General features: G+C 52.3%; 1 protein-coding gene across 2 annotated transcripts in view; it reads left to right on the top strand.

Annotated features, from left to right (window-relative positions):
* ST8SIA5 (ST8 alpha-N-acetyl-neuraminide alpha-2,8-sialyltransferase 5) overlaps positions 1–26,679 on the top strand; it is a 55,916-nt gene that overhangs the window by 9,070 nt on the left and 20,167 nt on the right. Inside the window, exons 2-3 of one of the 2 annotated variants that reach the window (XM_046025174.1) lie at positions 9,728–9,835; positions 24,817–24,909. In XM_046025174.1, the coding sequence (XP_045881130.1) occupies positions 9,728–9,835; positions 24,817–24,909 (201 nt within the window). The remainder of the gene's footprint in view (positions 1–9,727; positions 9,836–24,816; positions 24,910–26,679) is intronic. The other variant, XM_046025175.1, reaches the window with a different exon arrangement.

Here is a 26,679-nt window from a genome sequence, read left to right as displayed (position 1 = left end):
ATAAGTCCCTTATGAGAATAAGATTTGCAAAACATTTCTCTTATTCTAGGGGTTGTCTTTTTACTTTTTTGATGATATCCTTTGAAAATTTTTAATTTTGATGAATTCTAATTCATGTATATGTATGTCTGTGTATATATAGTTGTTGCTGCTGTTGGTTCCTTGTGCTTTAAGTGTTGTATCCGTTAAATCACAGCCTATGTACACTGCCCAGTGTCACAAAGATTTATCCCTGTGTTTTCTTCTAAGAGGTTTTTAAATTTTTTATTATTTTTTAACATTTAAAAAAAAGATTTATTTATTTATTTGACAGAGAGATCACAAGTAGGCAGAGAGGCAGGCAGAGAGAGAGAGGGGAAAGCGAGCTCCCTGCTGAGCGGAGAGCGTGATGCGGGGCTCGATCCAGGACTCTGGGATCATGACCCGAGCTGAAGGCAGAGGCCTAACCCACTGAGCCACCCAGGTGCCCCTTTTTTATTAACATATAATGTATTATTAGCCCCAGGGGTACAGGTCTGTGAATCGCCAGGTTTACACACTTCACAGCACTCACCATAGCACATACCCTCCCCAATGTCCATAACCCAACCACCCTCTTCTAAGAGTTTTATAACTTCAGCTCTTATGTTGAGGTCTTTGCTCCATTTTGAGTTATTTTTTGTATGGTGTATGATTAAACCTGATTTTAAGGAGAATTATGGTACAAGGATCCCCATTGAATATATCTGCTAAAAATTTTCTTTTGTTTTTGTTTGTATTTTATAGATAACCTCTAAGAGATTAAGACTCCCTTCTGGAGTATGCTAACAAGTTTTGTTTACTTGTGTTACCGTGTTTGGATATTCATTTTATCAGATGCTTTTTCTACCTCTATCGGGTGATATGTAGTTTTTTGCCTGTAATTTTTGATGTGATAAGTTACATTAATAGATGTCCAACTTATAATTTGGGAGCTAACCCTAGCTTGTTCATGGTGTATTATTTATTTTCTATGATGTGAGATTTTGTTGGCCAGTATTTTTATGTAAGATATTGTATCTCATTTTAGTGAATAATATCAGCATCTCATTTTCTTGTAGAATGCAGTCTCTGGTCTTAAAACCAGTCTTGTAAAAGGAGTTGGGAATATTCCCTCTTCATTCTGTGGGATGATTTATGCAGGTCTGAGATCATCTATTCTTTGAATGTTTGATAGAACTTGCCTGTACAGCCATCCACACCTAATGTTTTCCTAGTGGGAAGACTGTAAGTTACTAATTCCATCTCCTTAATGGTTAAGGAAGATTTCTCCAACCACACAGGAGCCGAGGCTGGGTCTATTTCATCCTGCCTTTTGTAGAGCAGGCTCTCCTCTATGCTGCCTTCCCTCCAGCCTTGCTCTCTCCTGTGCTCGGAGGGTGCCCGTCTGGGCTGCCTGCACGTGGCTGGTGCAGCCCTGAGACCTGAGGATATGAAACTGGGTCAAGGAAAAGCACAGCCTGACTCCAGGCTTTATCTGAAGTTGCATGCGAAGGCTCTCCTTGCAAACCAGCCCTCCTGTTCGACTGCCCTGAGGAACAGGCACAGCACAGGAGCTGGGACAGCAGGGGCGGGAAGGTCTATCCACCTTCCCCTTCTGGAGGGGACGAGTGCCATGCGGGGACCTGGTGGGAATGGGTGGTCCCTCAGAGAGGAGAAGGGATGCTGAGCCGACTGGCACCGGGGTGTGTGCTGGGCCGGCGGGATGACCTTCTTGTTTTGCTGATCAGAGCAAGCTTGCCTTGAGAATCTGATGCAGGCCTGGGATTAGGGTGAGGGAAGCCTGGCACCCAGGGGACAGGACTCAAGGAGGCCTCCCGCTCACGGGTGTGCCCTGCACCCGTGTGAGTCTGAGGGGTAAGGGCCACCTTTAGTTTCGGCCCTTGGGAGCCTTGCTCGCCTCAGTCCAGTCCCGGCCCTGACCTGCTGTGTGCCCAGGCTGCACTTAGTCTTCTGTCAGCTGCCTCTCCCTTTCCCAGACGACCCCCAGGGATGCAGTGCTGACCTCTCACTCTTCTCCCCACCCCCCCTCAGTTCCATTCTTTTCTTTTTGACATCCCTACTTATCAGGCAAATTGCACCTCTTAAAGGACTTAGCATCTCTTCTGTGACTTATCCAGGCCCACTCACTTCTCCTCTAATACCTTCTCATCCACAACTTCTCAAGTTTGGGCCTTAACCCTATGTGTAGGGACCCCTGCCCCCTCCCTACCACACACAGGTGAAGGATCCATCAGGTAATAATACGGATTATTAACATTCCTTAAGTGTTCATGAGCCAGCCTCCGACCTAAGGAGATAATCCTCAGTGAGGATTGTTTCATGTGACCCTTACAGGAGTCCTGTGAAACAGATACAATCATCCTCCTTTAAAACTCACTCAGAGAAGTGAGTAGCTTGTATAAGGTCACATAGCCTGCGAGACCCTTAAAAGAGATGTTTTATCCATCTCTGCATTCCCAGGACCTAGCACAGTGCCTGACATTAATTGCTGGACAAATGGCCGCACACAAAGGGAACTGCTCGTGGCGCTTGGGCAATGCAAGCAGTTGGGCATCTGGCTCGTGATTTCCGCTCAGGTCATGAGCTTAGGGTCGTGAGATGGAGCCCCGCTTCGGGCTCCATGAGTCTGCTTGTCCCTCTCTCTCTGCTACCCACTCCAGCTCTCTCTAAATGAATGAATGAATAATAAATAAACAAATACCTTTTTTTTTAAAGGAACCCCTAAACTTCTCCTAATAATTGTCAAACATCAATTAAATGTGCACTCAGCTTCGTACTGGGAGGGGATAAGGGGACGTGATAAGGAATTATTAGATGCGATACATGTTCTTAAGGAGCTTAGAGCACACAGAAAGAGACAAACCTGAAAAATATGTCAAACTGTACCAATGAACTTGCAGTTGTGTGGTATAGGCGATAAAGCTTGTAGGGTTCAAAGGAGACCGCAGACTGATGGGTAGTCTGGCGGGACCTAATGTGGGCTTTGGGGAGCTAGTGTATTTCAGGGGGTGATTCTAGGGGACAGGCTGGGGTGTTAAGACTGCAGGTACAGGGGATGGAAGTCACAGAAGGCTTTTGAATTTCCTTTTATTCTCTGGTGCTCTGTGAGGCGGATGGCCCTCTCTGGTCCCAGTTTAGTGTTCTGTAATGTGAGAGGGTGAGTGGGAGGTTAGTTGTTTTTTCCCAGCTCTGATGAGCGGGGCGGGCCCTTCAGCACAAAGGCTTGGGCCAGACTTTGCCAGTCCTCTTTGTGAGGGATCCATGGGTCCTGCAGAGATGGGAGATGGGAATGAGGCTGGTAAGCCAGGAGATGTGGGTGGGACACCATGCATTGGGGGTGCCAAGGTTATTGGGAGAATCAAATGCATCTGTGCTTGCTCCAGCCTGAGATGGTATCTGATCTGTGTTGCTCCTGCTGAGCCTCTGAGCAAAGGATCCCAAGCCTCTCCTTGGTCCCCCAGTAAACCAGTTTTCCATGCTTCCCCAGCCCATCAGGCTGAGGATCAAGTATTTCTGGGACCAACACTGCTCTTTCCCCAGAAATAAGCTGCAACCCTCCAGAAGGACTCAAGGACTCCCCCAGTGTTTTCTCTTTCTTCAGTGTCAGGCTGGGTTGCTGTCCTGACACAAGTTCATTACTCTGGGTCTTCTTCGCCCACCAGGGCTTGCAGAGCTGATGTTCCCACTCCCGGGGCCTCCAGCTGGTGGAGGTGCCGTTCCGCACGTCCAGTCTCAGCCTCCTCTTGCTTAAGGTTGAGTAGTTGGTTGGTTGTTTCATTCATTCATTCATTCATTCATTCGTTTGTTCATCAAGCATGTACCAATGGTGTTCAATATAATAGCCACTCGCCATGTGTGGCTATCGAATCCTGGAAATGTGACTAGTCTAAACTAAGACGTGCTGTAAGTGTAAAATACATACTGGATTTCAAAGACATAGGGGATCCTGGGTGGCTCAGTCAGTTAAACGTGTGCCTTTGGCTTCTGTCATAATCCAGGGTCCTAGGATTGAGTCCCACATCGGGCTCCTTGCTCAGCAGAGAGACTGCTTCTCCCTCTCCACCTGCTGGTCTCCCTGCTTGTGCTTGCTCTCTCTGTCAAATAAATAAAATCTTTCTAAAAAATAGATTTCAAAGACATAATATGAAAAAAGATGTGACCTATCCCATTAGTTTTTAAATTATTATATATTGAAATGACAGTATTTTAGATGTATGAGGTTAATAAGAATATATTATTAAAATTCATTTCAACTTTTTAAAAAAAGACTTTATTTATTTATTTGACAGAGATCACAGGTAGGCAGAGAGGCAGGCAGAGAGAGAGGGGGAAGCAGGCTTCCCACTAAGCAGAAAGCCCGATGCGGGGCTCGATCCTAGGACCCTGAGATCATGACCGGAGCCAAAGGCAGAGGCTTAACCCACTGAGCCACCCAGGCGCCCCTCAAATTTTTTTTTTTTTTTTTTACTTTTTGAGAATTGTAGATTCACATACAGTTGTAAGAAATTATACAGAGAGAATCTGCGTACCCTACTCCTGTTTCCCAGATGCTAACATCTTGCACAATTATAGTACAATATTATAACCAGGAAATCCACATCGATACAATCCATCAGCCTTACTCAGATTATACTAGTTTTACATGCACTCATTTGTGTGTCTGTGTGTAGCTCGTTCTATGGAATTTTATGATGCATTTGATATTTTTATTTTAATTTTTTTATGATGTGGCTATCAGAACATTCTAGATGACATCTGTGGCTCCTGGCGTATTTCTATTGGATAGTACTGCTCTAGTCTCTGGTTGCCAAGACGTATGAAACTCTGCTGTATACTAAGTGCCAGGTAGGCTGGGGTTCGGGCACGGAGAGACCCCCAGGGCCTCAGATGATGTGGAAGCCTCTTACATGGAGAAAGGAGGGTGCTTGTTTGGCACAGAGTGGGGGCTTCAGTCCTTCCCACCCGGGTGCCTCTTCCTCAACCCCACCCTCTGCCATGTCCCTTCCCTCCTCTACAGAGTCACAAAGGGTCCCCCAGTGCCCCACAGAGCCAAGCTGGAAACCATGGGCCAGGGCTGAGCATCTGAATGGAATCTTGAAGGGAGAGTAAGGTCTCACTTCGGAGGGTTAGCGGGGGACCCCAAGTGTATGGTCAGGGCTGCTGTAACAGTACCACGAACTGGGTGGCTTCAACTGAGAGTTGCTGTCACATAGTTCTGGAGGCCAGACATCTGGGGCGAAAGTGTCAGCAGGGTCGGTTCCTGCTGAGGGGATGAGGGAGAGTCTGTTCCATGCCTCTTCTGTGGCTTCTACTGGTTTGCCTGTGATCTCTGGCATTCCTTGGCTTCATCTTCATGTGGGTTCTTACCGTGTCCAGATTTCCTCTTTTTATAAAGACGCCAGTCAGTCGTATTGGGTTAGGGGCCCACCCCACTTCGGCATGACCTCATCCTAATTTAATGAATTACCTCTGCAGTGACCCTGTCTCACAGGGACTGGGGTGGGGGAGGACTTCAACACAGGAAGTTTGGAGAAACATAATTCAACCCCTAAGAGCTGTAGGAATGTGCAGGAACAAAGGCTGGTGCACGAAATGACTGGAGCAGTTCAGCTGGAGGGGGCTCCCCAGGGTTGGGGGAGAGTGTGGGCTGCTAACCTCGGAGAATCTGGGACGTGTCATAAGATGAAGAAGATTGAATTAGTGGGAGCTCGTAAGAGAGGAGTTGGAGTGAATGAATTCATGAGCGTTTGAAGGGACCCCCATGGGTCCTCATTGTTCCACTGCCCTCCAAGGAGGCAGGGGGTCCCCACTCTGTTCACTGTGGTCTGCCATTGGAGGCCTGAGTGCCAGAGGACAGCTGGAAGGTTGTGGGTGTACCCCCAACCCCTCCCTCACCCTACGCTCCTCCTACAGCAGCTCTTGGAAGGGGTGGTCTAGAGCATCAGCCCAGGGAGCACAATGTTTGGGTGTAGGCCTGGGGGGCCCAGACTCCTCTGCGGGGCCTAAATGGGGGGTGGCAAGGTGGTCTCAGAATTATGCCTGGAGCTTGTCCGGTTTCTCTCTCTCTGGACCCCTCCCATGGCTGGGTGTCCCCGTGTGTACCACCCCCAACCCCCGTCCCTGCCCGAGCACTGTCAGTACTGAGACCCCTGGGCCTGGCCCAGCCGTTCCTTAGCCAGAGGCCTCTGCTGGGCAGTGGACGGTCTTAGAATCCAGGAGCCTCTATCTGCTCCCTGAGGCCATGCATTCCAGGCCTGGGGGCTCTCAAGGAGTCCAGCCCTCTGCCACCTCTGGGCAGGGCCTCTGGGGAGTACAGCCCCTCCCCCCCTCAGCAAGCCCCACCTGCAGCAGCTTTTCTGTTGCCCCAAATGAAAACCCCCATAGGTGTACCCTGGGGATGAATCTACTTCCCTTTCCCCCCGAGGTTTTTCTGGGGAGAATGTTACCATCCAGCCCTTCACAGAGAAATACCATGAGTCACTGGTGTGTCAGGAATGGGGACAGGCAAAGGAGTATGTGGAACCTGATAATTATGCCCATTAATCCCACTGAAAAGGCTTCCCAGCTGGCAGGCACTTCCGCTTGGATCTGGATGGGAAGGTCCTGGCAGCTTCTGACCAGCTCCTTCTGGAGACCCAGAGCGGTGGAAGGTGGGGGAGGGCCTAGCCCTCGCAGGCTGCCAGGTGGCCCAGTGGAGTTCTTGGCTCCTCAGAAGATGCCATGGTCCCACCTCCCTCTTAGATGACTTTGAGGGAGCGCAGAAATGTGACGCTGCTTCTCTGAGCCCAGGCCCTGTCACCTGCCCTGACTCACTCAGCCCCAACTACACAGACCCTCTTGCCAGCCCCAGAAGAAGCCATCACACCCCTCGGGGCCACCACAAGTGTTGGTTCTGGAACATTCTTCCTCGGGAGCCACCTGTTGCCTCATCACCCACTTCCCGTCCTGCTCCATGTCACCTCCTCAGAGAGGCCCCCCGACCACCCAGTGTGGACTAGTGCCCTCACCACCCCGAACTCCTTATCCCCGTTGCCACCCTTTATTTTTCCCACAGCACTGTCCACACCCGACACACTAAACATCGTGTCACCTGTTGGCTTATTGTCACTGTATCTGTCTCCCTTTGGTAGCGATTGTCATCCGGGCAGAGCCTTTTTCGGCTGGTTTGTTGTTGAAGCCTGGCACCCAGCCTGGCAGGGCTGTTTGATAAATACAGAATAACATAATAAATATTTGAAATATATCTGCCTATATAATAAAATAAAAATAGCTTGGAGATAAAGGAAACATATTCTCAGTCAGCTGTGAGGTACGACACAAGCGACTTGCTGATGATTGATGGAAAAGGAGTCATACCTTTGATTTCACAAACGTGGTGTGAAAGGAAGAGTTTGTTTCCTTCTCTTCTTTTAATTGAGCCTTATCCACCAGCTGGTGGGAAACTGAATCTATCATCCCCAAAGGGCCTTCCATCCATACCTTACCCCCACCGCTCCAGGTTTGTGGAGAACAGTGCAGTCGGGGGCTCCCAGGGCCACACCGGCCTTAGTCAGTCTGCTCACTGCTCTCCGGAGACTCCTGGAGCCGTGGGTCCAGCATCCGGGGGTGCCCCACGCTGTGGTCTTTCTAAGGTCCTGCTGTCTGTTTAGAGGGAGATGTGGTGGGGGAGCCCCAAAGCAGGAGGCAGGCTTCCTGGCCTTGAGGCATCTTCTGCCCCCCTCCTAGACCAGAAGGCCGTGACTTCCCCTCCTGGACGCCTAGCACAGTTTCTTCAGGGAGCCGGGAAGCTTTCAGCCCCCACAACCCACAGGGCCCTAAAGTAAGAGGATAAAAAGCCCAGCTCCCTTCATGGAAAGGGGGAGGGAATAAATAATTCAATAGATTATCCTCCCACAAAAGTTAAGTACTGGTGTTTTCTGAATGACTTTCTTCTTTTATTATTTTTTTCCCCATGGAGTCAACTCAAGGTTGTCCTGGCAATAATAGCAGGTCGGGCATTTACAGTCCTATTGCTGGCTTTGCCAGTGGGCGAGGGGCTGGGAAAGGGGTGGTCACAGGCTCCGGGGACCGCACCCCCCTGGGGCTGCCTCTGTGGGCACCCCCCGCGGTGCTGAGCTGGTCTGTTGTACCTGAGCCAGCCCCCAGGACAGAAGGCCCTCAGGTGTGCTGCGGGCAGCAGACTCCTGGGATGGGATCCAGGACGTCTCCTGAGCTGCGACAGATGAGGCACACTGTCTCCCTCTGTGGGCAGAGGCCCCCAGGGGCAGGGGCGGGGGTGGGGGTCCCCAGACTGCATCCAGCATGCAACATGGCACATTTGGTCTGCACAGTGTTCCCACTTAGAACTCATGGACGCACTTAAACACTGGGACGACCTAGACGCCCATGGAGGGATCTGGATTGGCATCGGGGAGAGAGCTCACCTCCCTGATACTTTGATCAAGGACCCTGGGGACATCCTAGACAGCGTTCCTCGCTTGAAAGATGCCAGAGAGTTAGGCAGATTTGCCTCAGGTCACTGGACTTGATAGTGGCAGCTCTGGGTTGACGGGACAGCAGCTCCAACATCCATCGCCGTCCCCTCCCCTCAGCTTAGAGGCTATTTATTATCAAGAGTTTTATTAAAAATTTGTTTCTCCTTCATTTGTCTCTATTCCCCTGAGTTTACCTCCTTTCCACCCCCCATTTTTTTTTTTTTTTTTTTTTGGCTGTTTCTTTTGTTCTCTGACTTTGAAATTTAAGGTTTTCTCACGTGCTGGTTGGTGGCCTTTCATTGCCTGTTCATACTTCAGGGCAAGCTAGTCTCCAGAAGGTTCACTGGAGCTCTGTGAGGTGGGCACTGTCTTAGGACAGTGGTTCTCAGCTGGGGGCACCCCCTGCCCCGGGGATACGTGGTAACCTCTGCAGAGATTTGCGATCGTCCCAGTGGGAAGGTGGGGAAGGAGGTGCTCCTGGCATCAGACAGTAGAGACTGGGGGGCACAGCTCAGCTCTGCACTCCTGCCCTCGGTGGCCCCAGGCCCCCAATTTCAGAGCCTTCTTGAGTTGTGCACGGGGAATAGATTGCCCCATAAACAGCCAGGCTCCACTCTCTCGGGTCTGGGGGAATTAGTTACCCATGTGCTCTTCATCTTCTGTGGGCTTGTTGCTGGCCCCTCCTTCCGTCGCCTCCTCTCCATGCTCATATCCTTATTTATTCCTTTGCTATCACTGTAGGCAGGGCTGGGGATGGAGCAGAGATGACCATGGGTGTTGAGTCCCTCATCTCCAACCAGGAGGTGTATCCTTATGCCTCGGAGAGCCGGATTTCATTAAAAGCTTTGCAGTGTGGCCTCTGAGAACAGCCAAGTGCTGGCGAGTGACAGTTCTTTGGGTCTAAGTCTCCAGCGTGGTAGGGGGAGGGTTGAAGAACGTACCACATAGGAACTTGACCTCGCTAAGCCTCAGTTTCCCTGTGTTTACAGCGTGTAACCTCAGCTCTGCTGGGGGAGGCGGAAGGAGGGCACGGATATAAGTGAGCAGAGAATACGATACAGGGCTGTGGTTTATGACAATCCCCCTCGTGGGTGGGCATCTGCTTTATCTCCAGTAAAGGTGTGATCAGGGCGATGTGTCCCTCGGCACAACAGCAGCAAGAGGCTCTGTGGTTAGATGGGTTTCATCCAGTATGTGAGCCTTGAGTACCAACTGCCTCGTTTTCTTGCCAGAGGCCTCCAGTTTGGCTGGCAGAGTGGCGACCCACTGGCCAATTGGACGGGGCTCTTTAATGTCACGGACGACCCAGCAGTGCAGAGCGGCAGTGACTCCAGCTCCAGGTACAGACCCCAGTGAATGTCCTGGGAGGGGGGTAACCCCGTCCCCAGGTGGCCTCATAGCCCCTGCCCTGCAGTCCACCCCCAGAACTACCCTCAGGGAAGAAACAGGCTCAAAGCTCACTGCGTTTTGGAATCCCACCTTGTCTCCTCTGACATGAGGGCTGAGGGCTAGGACCCAACCATAGCACGGCAGGGATGCCCTGGCCCCTCTCAGTCAGGGAGCGGGGAACTGGAAGGGGTGCAGAGTGTGGGTCTCAAGCTTTCCTTGGAAGTCGGGGCTTTTGCTCCGTCCCTGCTGAAGGGGTTTTGGAGGCCGGCCTGCAGCTGTGTGTAGGTGTGTGTGTGGGTGGCATCCGGGGTGGGCGTGGGGCATGGGATCTGCTCCTTGGATGTCCCACTGCACGAGCTGTTCCTACTCTGCCCCCAGGCGGGGCTGACCTTGGCTAGGGAAGAACCATTCCCTCAATGTCAAATGCTGAGATTTGACATTCAGACCATAGCGTGGTTTTCCCTTACTGCTCTGCTGTCGGGTTGGGCGTGAGAACAGTAACGCAGGGCACTCTGTAAACCCAGGAGCTCGGGGTTTGTTGGATGCATGAAATGCAGGGTGCTCCACTGGGGGACACTCAAGGCGGGGAGGGCAGCCGGGGGAAGTCTTTCCAACAAGGCAGAATGCTTTCTCTGGGTGTGGCTGGAACTTGCCAGCTAAGGGTTTCCAGGGGCCAATTAAGTTGTTCCGTCCCTTAATTTTTGCATTTCTTAGGATGCACTGACTCTCAGGTCTGGTTCCCTGGGAAAGTGGCCTGAGTTTTTGTTGCTGTTAATTTTGACACTGAAACATTAAACTGACCTCACAGAAGACACAGAAGAGAAGGAATGTGTTTTTCAGGGACCCCTCCCATGTGTATGATTCTGTTCGGTGCTTTGAAAAACTAAGGATGGGGTTCCAATGTCAGAAGAATGTTAGCAGGGGCAGTGTTCACAGACAGGACTTAGGGTGTGGGCCAGTCTCGGGGATCCGGGTCTTATCCTGGCCAGTTCTTTCCATATATGTGTGCTGGAGCCCAGCCAGCCGCTGGGCCCCTGGGATGTCACCCGGGAAGAGCGGGGTGTCCAGAGTTGTCCCTTCTAAGTGTTGCACCTCCGGAGTTGGCCTTTCTTCTGCGTGATTAGCCCACCCAGACGGGGGGTGGTCTAGGTAAGCCCGCAGGAGTCTGCCTTCCTGGGACGGACTCTCTGAAGAACTGCCGCAGGGGTTTGGCTGAAGATGCTAATCCCCTGAGCAAGACGGGACAGGCCCCTGGGAGCCGCCTCTGCGGGGAGCGCCCTGCAATAGCTCTACTTGCCCCTTTTCCTGTTGCTGGCAGACTTTCCCACTCCTTCTCTCTCTGCCTTGTGTTGCTGGTTTCTCTACCTCTCCGTTGACCTCTTCTCCCCTCTTTCTTCCTGCTGCCCTTTCTTGCTCCCTAGTTCCTGCTTCCCTCCCACCTCCTTTCTTCACTACTCCCTTCTTCCCTTCCCCTCCCTTTTATTCTCTCCCCACTCCCAGTGACCCTGGACAGACCCCCCCAACCCCCGGCCCCGTTCCCTGTCACCCAGGATTCCCCCGAGTCAGAGCCACCACTGGCTTCTAACCATTCGGTTTTCGAACTAAGCCGCCCTTTCTCCAGCCTGGTCACCAGCTGAGCTTTTTCTTCTGGGGAGCAGCCATTTGACCCAGCCCCACCTCCGTCACGGAACAAATGTGATGAGCACACAGCCCAACTTCTGGGACAGTTCCAATGTCAGATCGCCATTTCGGGTTGACCCCCAAAGTTCCATTACACATGTGAGAAACCGTAACGTGCGTAGTTCGCAGGTGTGGGAATCATGGTTAATGTCATTAGAACTGAACCATATGTTGGAGATCTACCTTCCTACCTTCCTTCCTTTCTTTTTTCTTTCTTCTTTTCTTCCTTTCTTCCTCTCTCTCTCTTTCTTTCTTTCTTTTACCTCGGTTTAGGAGTAGCTTCTGCCGTCTTCATAATGGGTAGGACAGTTCCTGGCAGCAGATTTGCAGGGCTGGGCGGGGTGGGGGGTGGGGTGGGGGGGGGTGGGGGGTGGTGTCTCCTGTCGCTGTGGAAAGAACATCATGGCGGTGGGCAGCTCTCCACGCCCGGATTATGTGATGTGCTTTGTGGTATTATTCACCCACTGAATAATTCAGCACAGGCCATATTTTGCTCTCTATAGTTGTGTCGTGTGTCGTGGTGTGGTAAAGTGTGTTATTTATTATTAACACGGTTGGAGGGGAAGTCAGGAGTTACCATATATAACCAGAGGATCAAGAGAGGCAGAAAAAGCAACTGACTCATAAACTGTATATTCAAACAGGAGCCATGGGAGAAGGAGCAGGTCCAAACGATCAGTCTGGAAAACTCCAAATAAGACCACAAAGAAAATCCAGGCCAGGGAGTGCTCAGAACGGCTGCGGTCAGGTCTTCCCCTTGGACGTGAGCTGGGGGAAGTCCAGGCCAAGTTAGAAAGTGTGTGCGTTCTAAAATATACATTGACATACGGCTTTATTAATTTCAAGCATGAGTCTAGAAGCATCCGTGAGAGTCCTTGAGGGAACTGTTGTAGGGAGCAGATAGGAAGCCGTTTGAATCAGCAAATGCTGCTATTCAAGTGGGTGCCTTGAACATGAGCAGGAAGGTCTTTGAGGACAGTTCTTCCCAGGTCCGGGCTATGTTTGCGTCTCTATCTCCCGCACTAGGCAGTGATGGGGATCCTTCACCTTTGAGCCCTCACCATCCAGATTGGCATCTCGCGTGCAGAAGGAGCTCAGTGCATGTTACTGGAATAAAAGAATGAATTAAGCAGGCGCAGAGTAAGGGCTGTTGGTTAAAAAAAAAAGAGAAAAAACCAGCAAACTTACATTTCAAGGCTCCCAAATTCTCCCTTAGTGATGTATTCCTGTGAATAAACCTGTCTCTGGCACTGTCTTTGAAAATGAACCCCCAGAGCGTAAGTGCTTTGAATCATAAACTCCTTCCCAGTTCAGAATGATGGGAGAACATTCTCCTGAGAAGAACAGGGAGTAGGACCATCGAAGCAATCTGGGTAGCTGAATGGGAAAGGGAGCCTGTAGGAGGGGGAGGGGGCCCGCTCAGAAGGAGAGAGAAGGCAGTGAAGGCAGAGTATACATTCCTGCGATAGCTGAGAAGCCTTCCCAAACGCCGCCCACAGAGCATCACTGCAGATGAGCGGGTGGGGAGGGCCCGTGTCCTCTAGGGCCAGCTCAGTGCCTCGAGCCCTCTGGCTGGGGCCCCTTGCCCGCCTTCCCAGGGTGGGCCCAGAGGGCAGGGAGAAGCAGTAGCACCCTTGGCAGTCACGGTCCTGCAGGGTGGGCAGTGTTGCACCCACTGTCTGAGCATGTCCCGGGGAGAGGACCGAGTAGAAGGGCTGAGGGCGGCTGGGCCAGGAGTCCCCCCCAGGTGCTGACCCTGAGCCAGGCCCCTCGTCACAGCACAAAGGGCTTCACTCAGCTTCTGCCGCCTGCACCATGCTTCACATCAAGTGCTTATCATCTGGTCGATATCCACCTCCCACTCCACCTCCTCCTTGAAGCCTTCCTGGATAGCCCCCTTAACTGTAGGTTCTGTAAGAAGAATCTGCACAGAGGGCTGTTTCTATCATTTCACACACAGTCAGCTCTCCAGCAAGTGCATGTGAACTTCTCTGTGTTTGCTCAGACATTCCCCAGAGCCCGAGAACTGACCTGGACAACCTGTGCAAGCATCACCGGGGCCCTCCAGACCCTCCTGCTCCAGATACAACCCACAGGTGGCCTGCCTGGTCGGTCTCATCGGCCCTCTCCCAGGTTCTGTACAGCCTCGGCCCTCCTGGGCTGCGGTGCAATGGCAAGAGGCAGTACACAGAGCTCTCTCTCTCTGAGGTCTAGAGCAGAGCTGGCTCAGGCTGCTGCCCATCCAAGTTGCCCGTGCCTGGGACAGCACTGTCCCTGTGTTGCCGGCCTTCCAGGCTGGGCTGCAGGGGACTTCCCGAGTGGGAGGGTAGCCCCAGCCGTGGGAGAAAAGAGCCAGCTCCAAAGTGATGACACAGGAGACTCCGCTCCACTGAAGAGGGAGCTGGGTGCGTGTCCAGGGCCTGGGCCGGAGCCCTTCACTCCGGGTGCGATCTGCACGTGCGTCTAGCAGCTACCGTGCGGTGTGGGCCTTGGGGCAGTGTCGTTTCAGAGCTGCGATTCAGTGTAGCACTTATTAAGCTGTAGTCAGTCGTTCCCAGTTGTTTCAAGACGGTGTGTAGTCAGGTCATAAATTGCGCCGCACAGACGGGGAGGGTGCCAGGGGCTCAGCGTGGAGGTCAGAGGTGCTGTGGAAGGGCAGGACCTGGCTGGGATCTCGGCAGGCAGTGGCCATGGCCAAGTGCTGTAAGGGCTGACTGTGTGCCCGGCACTGTTCTGGGCGCCTGCACCTGTTCCTGTCCTCAGTCCTCACCCTCCAGTGTTTGAGGTGGGTCCTGTCAGTGCCTTCCTTTTCCAGATGAGGAAACTGAGTCACCACTTAGAGGTGGCGGCTGTTGGAGCTGGCACACAGCATATCCTCCCCTCGAGTCTCGGGGCTAAGGCCGTGCAAGACAGACGGCTGCTGCTTCCTGGGCTGTGGACAGGTCAGCCTGGGTAGGGTTCAGTGTCCTACTCCATCTTTAGGGTCTCTCCTCTCCCCACACCCATCTTCTGTGTCATTCTCCTGCCTCCCCCCATCCTTTAGTGCTTTCTTTTTTTTTTAATTTTAATTTTTATTTATTTGACACAGAGAGAGAGAGATCATAAGTAGGCAGAGAGGCAGGCAGAGAGCCCCACGTGGGGCTTGATCCCAGGACCCTGAGATCATGACCTGAGCCGAAGGCAGAGGCTCGACCCACTGAGCCACCCAGGTGCCCCCTTAGTGCTTTCTTGATTGCTACCCCTGACAAATGCTTCCTTCTACCAACTCCTGGACATGCTACATTTCAGAGAGGAGCCCTTGGGGCAAGGCTACCCCAGGGGAAAGAATTTTCCATGGACTTAGAGGTGCGGTGACTGCTGTTGAGGGCCTACATCTGGGCCCCTGACTTGTGGGTGCGGGGTGGCTTAGCATAAGCCTCTCTGGTCAAGTTTCAAGTCTGTGGGAAAGAACAATAAATGAATGAATGAATGAATGAGTGAATGAGGGATGGAGTCCTCGGGCTCCGTCCAGTGGGGAAGAGTTTGGAGAATCAGGTTTGGCAGTGTTCTGGGCTGCATGCTGGAAAAGCCAAACAAAGACGGAGCAGCTTCCCCATCTCCTCCCGTGTACCTGACAAGGGCCTCTGGTGGCCAGCGGGCAGGGGGCTGTCTGTGGAGGCCAGGTTGTGGGTGTCCTGGGACTCGTCTAGTGGTGTTGACCCATGAGTCCCCCTGGTCCTCGAGCTTTGTGGCCCTTGGTTGAGTCTGAATTGAGTTTCTTGGACAAATAACCACTTAGGTGAATGGTTCTGTGCCCCAGTTTCCCATCGGGTAAGCTCCTGTCTTGCTCGGTCACTAGTGGATAGAGCCTTGAGGGGACCTTCTGGATAGAGCCAGGCCCCAGCTTCACCCTGACTCACAGCTGAGTATGAGCACTTCCCTCTGTGGGCCTCATTTCCAGATCAGGTGATCAACGGGGACTGCCAGGGCCTCACCCCAGGTCAGCTTCCAGAATGAAAAGGAAAAGGGGGCTGGGGTCAGGCTGGGAGGACGCAGCATCCACCCGGAAGCAGTTTAGGGGGTGCCCAGATGGTAAGGCACACAGGGCTGTCCCAGTTTCCCACTCTGCCTACCCGTGTGTAGCCTACACCGCCTACAGCAAGGGCCATAAGATTGTGCTGGGATGGGGGTGATGGGGTTCACAGAGGTTGTCCTCCCCATGCGGGCCTCCTCGTGTGGCACCTAAACCTTGCCTCCCTCACCCTCCACTGGGGCCTTCAGCGCCTCAGAGAGCACTGAGGCATGTTCCTTCTAACTCTGGCTGGTTCTTCATGCATTGGGGGAAATGCCCTTCTTGCCACCTCAGCCAGGACTGAGTCTCCGTGCACTCCCTGTCCCGGTGCGGGTGGGCTGGGGCCACGGCAGCCCACAGATCTGGGGGGCTTGTAAGCAACAGACTGTCTCTGGCCGCTCCAGAAGCTGCATGTTGGAGATCTGGGTGACCTCACAGTTGGGCTCTGGTGGGAGCCCACTCTGGTGTGCACACTGTCATCTTCCTGCGGTGCCCGCACGTGCTGGGGTCCCTTTTATAAAAACCCTGATCGCATTCATGAGAGCTGCACCCTCATGACCTCATCACCCCCAAAGACCCCACCTCATGGCCCCCATTGCTCACCACACAGCCTTCCACCGTCACTATCCCCGGGACCTCCCACTTGTGTTCTCACCTCAACCCATGCCAGTGGGGCTTCTGCCTCCCTGCTCCCCTGAGTCTGCTCTTGTCAGGGTCACCAATGACTGCCTCGTTGCGAGGTCAGTGGGACCTTCTCTTTCTTGGCATCCATTAGGTCTGGTCAGAGCTGACCCTCTGTCCTGGAAATGCTCTCTGCTCCTGGCTTCTGTGTCAGTGGGCTCTCCAGGTTCTCCTCCTTACCACAACTCTCCTTCTCAGACTCCTTGGGTGGCCTTTCTCCCCTGCCACCATCTGAAAGTCTGTTGGAGCTGACCACAGGCTTGCCTTCTGCCCACTGCCCTCCCCTGAGATCTCGCTAAGCCCTTTGTCCCTTGACCCTGGAGCGTGTGTCTCTGACCCTGACGTCTGCACTGGGCTGCAGATGTGTGACTCTGACTGGCCACCTACGATCTCTTCTTGAATGTCCAACAGTCTCAGCCAGCTTCACGGGGCCCGAGAAGTTTTGGTTCAGACCCAGGCTGTTCATCTCCACCGCTCCCTCCTCTTTCAGTGGCTCTGTGAACCAACTAGTTGTCCAAGATAAAATCTTGGGAGCTACTATTGATTTCTCTTGTTCCTTTTCACCTTTGCAGTCTTGCCATCAGCACATCCTGCCGATTCTATATGGAACTCGTGTCCTGCTCTGTCTCCTTCGGGCATCTCTTTGCCGCCTCTTGGCGCAGTCCACCAGCCCACGTGCCACCCACCTCCCTACGGCGGCCAGAGGGAACTTTCACGTCAGGCTGCGCGTTTCCGCTGCTTCAGCGCGCTGCTGTATCGAGGGGCCCCTCAGCCCAGCTTGGCCCGGTGCCGCTCGCCCCTGGGCCTCAGTTCCTCTCACCACGCACCCCTCCCCACAGCCCTGTCCCTGCAGCCCCACTGGCTTTGTCTATCCTCAGCTTGTTTGTATCTGCTTGTCGTTCCCTCTCAAATGTTCTTCCCGCACCCCTGCTGATGGCTCCATCTCTGTCCGGAGAGGCCTTCCTTGACCTCCTACCGCCCTTCCAGGTGCCCTCCAGCCCCCTCGCCTGCTTTACTTTCGCGACGCTCACCCCTACCTGGCCCTATGTTGCATTCGTATTTCGTTTGTCTCCTGTCCTGGAAGTCCGCGAGGGTGGGGGCTTTATCCGGAGTGGTCATCGCTGCATCCTGGCCTAAACGGGTACCTGGCACGTAGTAGTGGGTCAGGAACTTTTCGTTGAGCTGGAAAGGAGAAGAGCCATCCCCTGAGGGGCCTGGCGTGGCGGTGGGGTGTTGTGCAGAGAGCAGTATAATAAGGACTGAGCTGGGGGCTGTGGGCACGGCAGAGGGAGGGCGGGGAAGGCTCTGACGGATAAGCAGGTAGCCGCCAGAGAGACACAGCGAGGAAGAGGGTCCCAGACAGAGACACCCCTCCAGGGAGAAAAGAGGACTGACGCACACCCTTGATTCTGGGAGGGAGAGAAGGACCTCACAGGGAGCAGAGGTGACCAGTTGGGTGGGAGGTGAAGGAGGAGGAGGCCAGGAGGATCCAGCCTGTGGTCCCTGGGGGCCCCTAGGGGTGGCAGGGTGGTGAAGCGGGGCGGGAGCAGTGGATGACCGCTGCTACTTTGGACACCGGGAGGTGGGCTGGGTGTTAACAGGGAGTCCTTCAGGGCTCCCTGGTCTGGTCCAGAAGGGAAGGCCATCACATGCGTCCTCTTGCCTGGGATGTCTAGACACTGGACCGGGGGCCCCGCAGAACCACTGGCTGCAGGGGGGAGGAGGGGCAACCCCCAACCCCCGCCCGGTGCCAGGAATGACACTGCAGCGAAGTTCATACCCGGAGCAGATTAACCAAAGGACTATCAAGGTTGTGTTCAGAACGTTGGGCTTTCTCAGCTTCCAGCTCTGATCTTCAAGTACCTCTGCAGATTCCCATGGACAGATGGGGAAATCGTGGCCCAGAGAGCCAGCTTCTAGTCCGGAGTTCGAGCCAGCTCTCTTCACGCCCTGGGAGGGGAGCGTCTTCTCCTGGCATCTGTGACCTGCCATTGTTGACAGCTGAGCCCTTCTCGCGTCTCTCTGTACCTGTTAGGGAAGACACGGCAGTCCTTTGAATTGTCAGGCTGCACTTTGCAGACTTTGATTTCTGTGCCTGTGCGCTGGTGGGTGGAGTGCTGTCTTGGGACGGCGGCTCTCCTGGCTCTGAAATCACACTGAGCCCCTGACGGTGTGGGGGCTGCTCACTGAGAACCGCTCCCCGCACTCCGTAACTGTGGCTTGTCAGAATCAGGGAGAGGGAGTGTACTGCAGCGACGGAAGGACATGGATTCTGGGCTCCTAAAAGCTCTGGGTTCCCTTTCCAGTGCCCCTATTTACTAGCTGAATGACTTTGGGCAGGTTGATTTACCACTTGCTATCTGAGTCTTTGGTATAAAATGGGGGAAACAGTGCCTACCTCATAGGGCTGTTGGGAGGATTAAACAAGACAAAGTTAAGGAATTCAGTATCAGGCTGCCACAGACGGTTGTGCAGAGTGGGCACTGTACAAAGATACCCAGCCAACGGTCAGGCAGCTCACTCTCACTTGACAAGTCATGTGACTGGCTTGTGGCTTAATTTACCTGGAGAAAAAGGTACTTTTTCCTAATTTGCACAGAGGTGTCATACCCTTTCCAGGTTCCTTCACAATGTGGAATAAATAAACTCTTTTGTGGTCCCCTGAGATTCTGCACGAGGTTTGAGAGGAGCCCAGGGGTGCTGATTGCTGAGCTGGGGCTGCTTCCTTGCTCGCTGGGCTGGTGGAAGCTTTTGCAGGACATTGGGACCTCCCTGGGCTCCTGTTCTCTTGAACACCATCAGCACCTGGGGAGGAAGGGTAGTGTTAGGTAGGAAGCCAAATGCACGAACCTTATCTTGTACCAGCCAGTGGTGCCAGGGCTCAAGGTACCGTGGCCTCCAGGAAAGACTCCATGGCCCCGACAAAGCTCTGGAGGGAGTTCAGGCCAAAGGAGAGCCTGCTGAAGGGCAGACTTGCAGAGAAAGCCTGGTAGGGATGCACGTGGGCCCCTTGGCATGCTGCAATGAGGCCTCTTCCACCTGCAAACCCAGAGCCCAAGTCTGAGGAGGAGGAGGAGGACCATCATGGTCATATGCCATTGTCTTCTCACTTAGGGGAGGCTGTCACCCACTGGTCAGGCAGCTGGGGCTGCCCTACCCCACCCCCCGAAGTCCCTGAGGGCACCGAGGAGGGGCAGGACAGACGCAGCTTGGTGCCAGCCCCGGAGGTGGCTGCCGGAAGCCAAGTGTCATCTGAGATGAGCTGGGCTGGCGGGCGGACTGGCTGAGACTATTTATACCTGCGAGGTGCTAACTGTGCTGCCGGCCCCTCCTCTCCAAGCCGGGCAGAGATCGTCTTTCGAGAACTGGAAGAAGAGACAGTGACTAACTCACCTTGAGAGGCCAATAGAGTTGAGAAGGTTGGAGAAACTGCTTTTCTCAATCTTGTAGCAGGTTAAGAGGGAGCTTGCACTGTTTCGAGGGAGAGCTAGGACTTCAATAAAAGGGCATTTATTGGTGATTTCCAATAACACGAAAATCATAACCCCATTACAGAAAACATAAAAATACAGAGAAGTATTTTAAAAATTGTTCAGTGTCCCATAACTCAAACCCACCATTAGTGCTTTGTTACGACCTGCCCCTCTGCCCCACTCATTCACGTACGTACGTCCCATTCTTTTGGGACCTCACAGTTTTGTAACTTGCATCTTCCACTCAGCATTGTCCTGCGAGTATCTTGCATGTCATTCCACAAAGAAACTGGAAGCCTCATTTTTTATGTCTGCATAGAAGTCTGTGTCCAGGCCAAACAAGGATTACCACGGCTTTTCCCAGAATGCCATGCTTGGGTGTCCCGTCAGAAGCGGAATGCAGGGGGGTGGGGGTGGGGGGGACACTTGGCAGCCCTTGTTACAATCTCCTTTCCTCAAGTTCATTATCTTTAGAGACAGGGATGGAGAAGTGCAGCCCAGAGAAGCCCAGATAATAGCAAGAGCTATTATCTCCATTTTCAGCTGGGAAAACCAGGGCTTTTACCCCAGGCAGGGAGTGGTTTTGATGGCTTGGCCGAGGTACCATGGGGCGTGTTTTCAGGGTGGCTGGGCCTCATTATAGTCGTGCATGGTGAGACACACAGATGTGGAAGTCACTGGCAGGAAGGAAGAGGGTTTTATAGTCATGCCCAGAAGCAGGAGGCACACCACACCAAACACTGGGGAGCACCGGGAGGTGGGATCAGGAGCAGAGGGAGTGAAGGGAAAAAGTGGGCAAGCCTCTACTCTGGTTTCTGTGGAAGAAACAGGTGAGACAGGTACACAGGCCTGGGAGTCGTCAGTCTGAATGATCTCAGCGGGCTCTGGGGCCTAAGGGGCTGCCCCAGCTGTCTGGTACCTGGCCCTGGGATGATCAGGGCAGGGGGAAAGCAGCCCCTATTGGGAAGTGGTGGGGGGCGGGGTGTGAGCTCTGCACTGGTTTGTTTCATAGGCAAGGTGCTCACAGGTGGTTCCTGTCTCCAGGAATCTGCTAGCCCTTGGTGGGGCGGTCTTCCAGGGTCAACAAGGCCCAGATGTTAAAGCCTCAGAAACACAGTTTATCCATGGAGTGTGTGGCAGAGAAGTGACCAGGGACATCCCCGCGTCCAAGCAGAACGCAGCATGGGCTCTATCCCGCTGAGTGGCAGGGGAGGGGGTTTACTGGTAGCAGTGGAAGGAGGATGCCAGCCTGTCCAGATGGCAGAGAAGCTTCCTGAGGTTACTTGTGCCTGACCCAGCTCTGCCTTCAGCCAGCTGAGGGGCCATAAGTGGTCACTGACTCCCTGGAGACTCTTGCCCTTTGATGGCAAGAGAAAGGAGAAAGAAAGGACTGAGCATTTCTTGGGTGCTTGGTGTGTGCCGGGCACTATCCTGGGACTTTCCCCAAATTTCTCCTCGATATCTTCTCTCAGCCCTGTCACACATGAATGGCACTTTTGTGTGTGTGGATGTCACAGATGAGGAAAGTAAGGCTCATGAAAGTGATGGGTCTGGGGTGGCTTATGGGGGGCAGGGAAGGAACGTGACCCCGTTCTGAAAGCCTGTCCACCTGCTGGGCACCAAACACACGGCACGAGCCCATCTGGAATCACTGTACTGCCCAGTTCCTTGTAGGGGTAAGGTTGGGGATTCAGCAGGGAGGGAGACCAAGTGGAGTCTGGCAGAGGTGAGCAGGGAGCGCCTGATGGAGACAGTGGAGGGGCTGGCTGGTCTTTGCGAGTTTCTTCCTTGTCTTTGTGGATCATCATTCCACAGTTACATTCTGGTTTGGTTAGTGAGTGGGAAACACTGAGGGGTCATATTGTGTGCTGGGTGGGCCCTTGGCTATTATTTTAAGGAGGAGAAAGCAGAGACCCAGTGAGGGTAAGTGATTGACCCACATCACATAGCTGGTTTAGAGGCATAACAAAGATGTGTCTGTAAGACTTCTAGTCCCCCGAGACCACTGGGGTAAGTTTCTCCTAACTAACTCCTGCGCCATTTGAATCTGGAGCTTTTCTTAGTAGCAGCCTGAGATCATGGCTTCAGATGACCCAGTGGATTCCAAAGGACATAGTGCCAATGGCTCTGGTTGCAAATGATGATCTTTGTGATAAGACACCAGACCTCACTTACAGTTGTGTGACAGGAAAATGATGTCAGTTACAGCCAAGGTCATGGACTTTTCTGGTGGCCTCACGCTGACCCCTTGTTCTTAATTATAGGTAGTCAAATCCATTGAGCTAGTGAAAGCAGAAGGGGATTTATTTAGGGGAAAGAATATAATATATAATAATAATAATAAATAAGAGAAATAATAAATATATATTTATATATAAATATAATATCCTGAGGGTGCTGCTACCACTGTAGTTTATATATAATAATAAATAATATATAATAATAAATGTAATATATTTACATAAGAATATAATCATGAGGATGCTGCTACCACTGCAGTTTCCAAGAGATATGCCCCCTCTGCCATATTCTGCACCAGCAAAACAGTGCCCGGAGCCTGGCTATTCTTTGCCAATAACACAACTCTGACTCAGTCTTATGCAAATGCTTCTGATTGGTCGAACCTAAATGGCATCCACACCCTAGCTGCAAGGGAGTCTGGGAAATGTAGTTTTCCACTTCACAGCATCTGTAGTACAAAAGGTACAGAGGTAACCAAGACAGAGTCCTGTCTTTGAGATATTCACAACAGTTTGGAAGGGAAAACAGATACATAAACTGTTCTAAACAGACTGTTAGAATACAGTGTTACTTGCTCTAATAAAGAGACAAAGTAAGAGGGACCCCAGGAGTGAGGGTCAGAGAAAATTCACAGAAGTAGGGGCAGTTGAGCTGGGTACTGAAGGATAAATTTGGGTTTGCCAGATGAGAAACACAGACAAAGGAATTCCAAAACATGGAGAAAGAAAAAACAGGGGAAAAAAAAGTGAGTGTGATATTTTGGAAATCCACAATGCCTAGTTCTTATGAACTCCGCTTCATTTCTTTCACGACATGAGAATAAGGAGTCAATTTCATCTTGTCAGTAAGAGACAATTTGTCATATAAAATGTTTTAATATTTTAATGGAGCACCTGGGTGCCTCAGTTGTTGGGTGTGTCTGCCTTTGGCTCCAGTTGTGGTTCTGGGGTCCTAGGATCGAGCCCTGCATTGGGCTCCCTGCTCTACTGGAAGCCTGCTTCTCCCTCTCCCACTCCCCCGCTAGTGTTCCCTCTCTCACTGTGTTTCTCTCTGTCAAATAAATAAATAAATAAATATATATATATATATATACATATATACACACACACACACACACACATATATACATATATGTGTATAATAATTATACACATATGTATATATATATACAATATATACACATATATGTATTATATATATACACACATACATATATGAGTTAAAACTACTTAAAAACATACTTTAACACTTAACTATTAAATTATATGAAAGTTATGAAAAAATATTTTAAAACATATTTAAACTATTAAATATGATACGATATGTAGAAGTTATTTAAAATGCAGGTATTGTAAAAAGCCACTTTATTGGGTAAAATGTCTTTCTGTGTATTAAACAGCACATCCAGGAGTTGGTACACAGAAATGAGGCCTGTGAGAACACATGGGAAATAACTGCCCCCACATGCCGGGAAGGTTTCTGGGACGTGCTGGAGGAATGACTTTATTCTAAATCCTGGGTCACGGCACACAGCGCCCAGGAGCAGCCCTGAGGCACCACTCCCACATCTGATTCTCCAGAGCTACCTGTCCCCAGGCCGCTGGCCCCACATTTAGAGTGGCTTGACCCTGCAGGCTTCTCTGGTGTTGAGCTGTTCGGGATCTGGCCCCCCAGCCTTTTCTGAGCAACCTCCGGACAGAGAGGCCACGAGGGCTGGCCCCATCCTGCCTCCATGGCTGCGTTCAGCAGTGAACTGAGCTTAATGTCTGCAGGTGCTCTTTCTTCTCTGGGCTTGTGGGAACTTTAGGTGTGAGAGGGGGCAGCTTTAAAGGTCTCCTCATCCAGTGGCTGTGGGAGGCCGCAGGGCCTTTTCAGGGGACACCAGCTGTCCTTACAGATGAGTGGACAAGAGCAGCCTCAAGTCAATGTGCAGGTTCATGTCCCAGCTTTGCCACCTACCATCTATGTGGCTCTGGGTGACTCCAGAGCTCATTCCAGATACATATGCCGACTAGTTCAAAAGACAAAAAGTGGGTGCACCCACATCAAGTGCTTGGTCCTAGCTAAGGGCTCAGCAAGCACTGGCTTCTGTGTGGAGTTGCAGGAGGGACCCCGAGGTGGCTCTGGCAGGCCTGGAGACAGCTGGCGTTGGGAAGGGCTTGGGCTTGCCTGTGGTGGGACCCAGCACAAGCCTGGCCCCATCCTCCTGTTTGGGGGACTTGAGCTCCACCTCCTTAGCCTCCATTTTCTCAGCTGCCAAACGGGGAGAAAGAAACGTCAGCCTCACCTAGTCACAGTGTGAGCTTGAGGGCCGGGTGAGCTACTGACAAGTGGAAAAAAACAGCAGATTTTCACTGTGTTTGTGTCCTAGGGGGAGGAGAAAGGGGCAGGAAAGGGCAGGACTAAAGTTGAAAGTCTGGGTCTCACCACCCCGACTCCCAATGCCGCCTCCATCAGGCACCGATCACCAAAGCTAGTGAGACCATGCCCTGGGCATCCTCCCCCTTCCCTTCCCTTTTGCAGCCAAACCTTCTTCTGAATGTCTTGATTTGCTGAGATGAGTTCATGCCTTGTAAAGGGTTACACTCCTGGGGCAGTGGGATGCTGTGAGTAACCAACCACCCCGTGATGAAGCCAGAGGGCCCCACCGGTCCTGGGGGCCCCTTACGAGGTCATCTGCTGGGTTGGGGCTGGTGTGCTCTATTAATTTGACCACGATCAACTTGTCCCCACCAAGAGCCCCATAGTCTCCCCAAAGTCTGGCTGGCTTCTTCCTATAGTAACTTCTGTCCCTGTTGGTTCCTAGGTACTTTGAATTTTATGAGGGCCCGTTTGAATACAACTCCACAAGATGCCTGGAGCTGAGGCACGAAATCTTGGAAGTGAAGGTGCTGTCCATGTGAGTGTGGCCGGGACAGTTGGGGGGACGGGACGTGTGGGATGGGGCAGGATGGGGGGGGGGAGGGGGCGTGGGATGGGGCAGGCACCCCATAGAGCGAGAATGAGATCTCCTTCCCCGGGCCTCTGGCACTTAGAGAGCAGGGATAATTGTGCATTTTATGAAAAAAGGCCAAGTTGGCAAGGTCACCTCTGGTGACTCAGGGGATTCAGTCCCAGTCTCAATTACCAGGCTCCATGAGATCGTCCCTGGGCTCTTCCTGCATGGAAGCCAAAGAGAGCACAGGAGCATCTTACCTGAAATTCAGCACTACGAGTGGAGGGTTAAGCGGCGCCCTTTTGCTATCGTCTTTTCAACCTTTTGTAGTCATTAAATTAAGTATTTTTAAAAATTATTTCAATGATATAGCATTCAAATGGTACAAAAAGGCGTGGAGTAAAACCCCCGTCTCCCAGCCCTCGGTTCCCCTCAGAGGCAGCGCGGGTGTCCTTGTGCACTCGCTGGGGAATCTGCTTCAACCGGCACCTCTGCACAAACACGCTTTATTAGGATTTTGCTCACAAATCACAAAAGAACTGTGCTTTCTGCTCCTCACCCAACAGCACAACACCCGTGGCTTTTTTACAACCTATAGGAGCAAAAGCACATGAGATGCAGCACATTTCAGTGACTATGGGTTTCCACCACCCTCCTCTCCCACGTGGGACTGCCACAAATTCACCACCCACTGAGAGGAGTGTGGCCGCGCTCGCCGTGATATTTGGTTTGAAATAAAATTCGTGTGTATTTGAACATTTCTACCTGGATGTGGAAAAGGACTATCGTTAATCTAGACTCCGGTGGTGTTGGGGGCTCTTGTGGGCCCATGAGCGATCCCTGGGACCATGGTCCGTGGCCGATGGGCAGTAGCCACCGCGCCTTCCGCCATCTGACACAGTTTCTGTGTAGTGTGGGTCATAGATGGAGCATGGGTCTGGGGAGTTGTCAGACCTGGGATCTTAGCAGCTCTGCATCTTTATACAAATTACTTAACCTCTCTGAGCCTTTCCTTACCTATAGAAATTAGGACACTGTTACCCAGCTTTTAAGGATCACTGCAGAGACTAGAATAAATAGCGTATGTGAGAGCAGATGGCCCCTCAGTCCGTGTCCATAGTAGCACACGTAATAGGTGCTGCCTAAATGTTCATATGCCTCCCTCCCTTTTCTTCCACTTCTGGAACCACTGCCAGCAGCAGCAGCTTTTCGGGGCTGTCTTTCAGAATCTGTAAGTTTAATAGCTGCAGGAAAGCTCCCAGGATGTGTCCCCCTGGGCTTAGCTGCGTTATGGTCCCGGTACTAACCAAAGGTCTCTGTACCCTCTCCAGAGGTAAACGTGTGAGGCAACTCCCCCCCATCCCCATCAGCCCCAGCCAGCCCTGCGCTGAGCACACACCCTGGTGGTCCCCACCCTGATGGAGCTCACAGCCCAGCAGGGAAGCGGACATTAATACTTGTTTACCCTAGGGAGACAAGGGGATGGCAGGGAACTGGACTTGGACTGGGGCAAGGAAGGGGTTGTCAGGCAAAGCTCCTCTGAGGAATGGCACTACCGTTGGAAGGGTGATAAGAGGTAAGTAGGCCAGGCAGGTTCCAGACTGAGGGAACAGTCTGTGCAAAGGCCCTGTGCCAGGAGAAAGCCCGCTGTGTCCCCGGCTCTGAAGGGTCAGGGCAGCTTGAATGCCAGCATGAGAGGGGAGATGGGGCAGCCAGGTTGCTGGAGGGCCAGAC

The sequence above is a fragment of the Meles meles genome, chromosome 12, assembly GCF_922984935.1.
Source record: "Meles meles chromosome 12, mMelMel3.1 paternal haplotype, whole genome shotgun sequence".
Lineage (NCBI taxonomy): Eukaryota > Metazoa > Chordata > Mammalia > Carnivora > Mustelidae > Meles > Meles meles.
The sequence above is the reverse complement of the archived record's forward strand: the minus strand, read 5'-3'. Positions and strand labels throughout refer to the sequence as shown.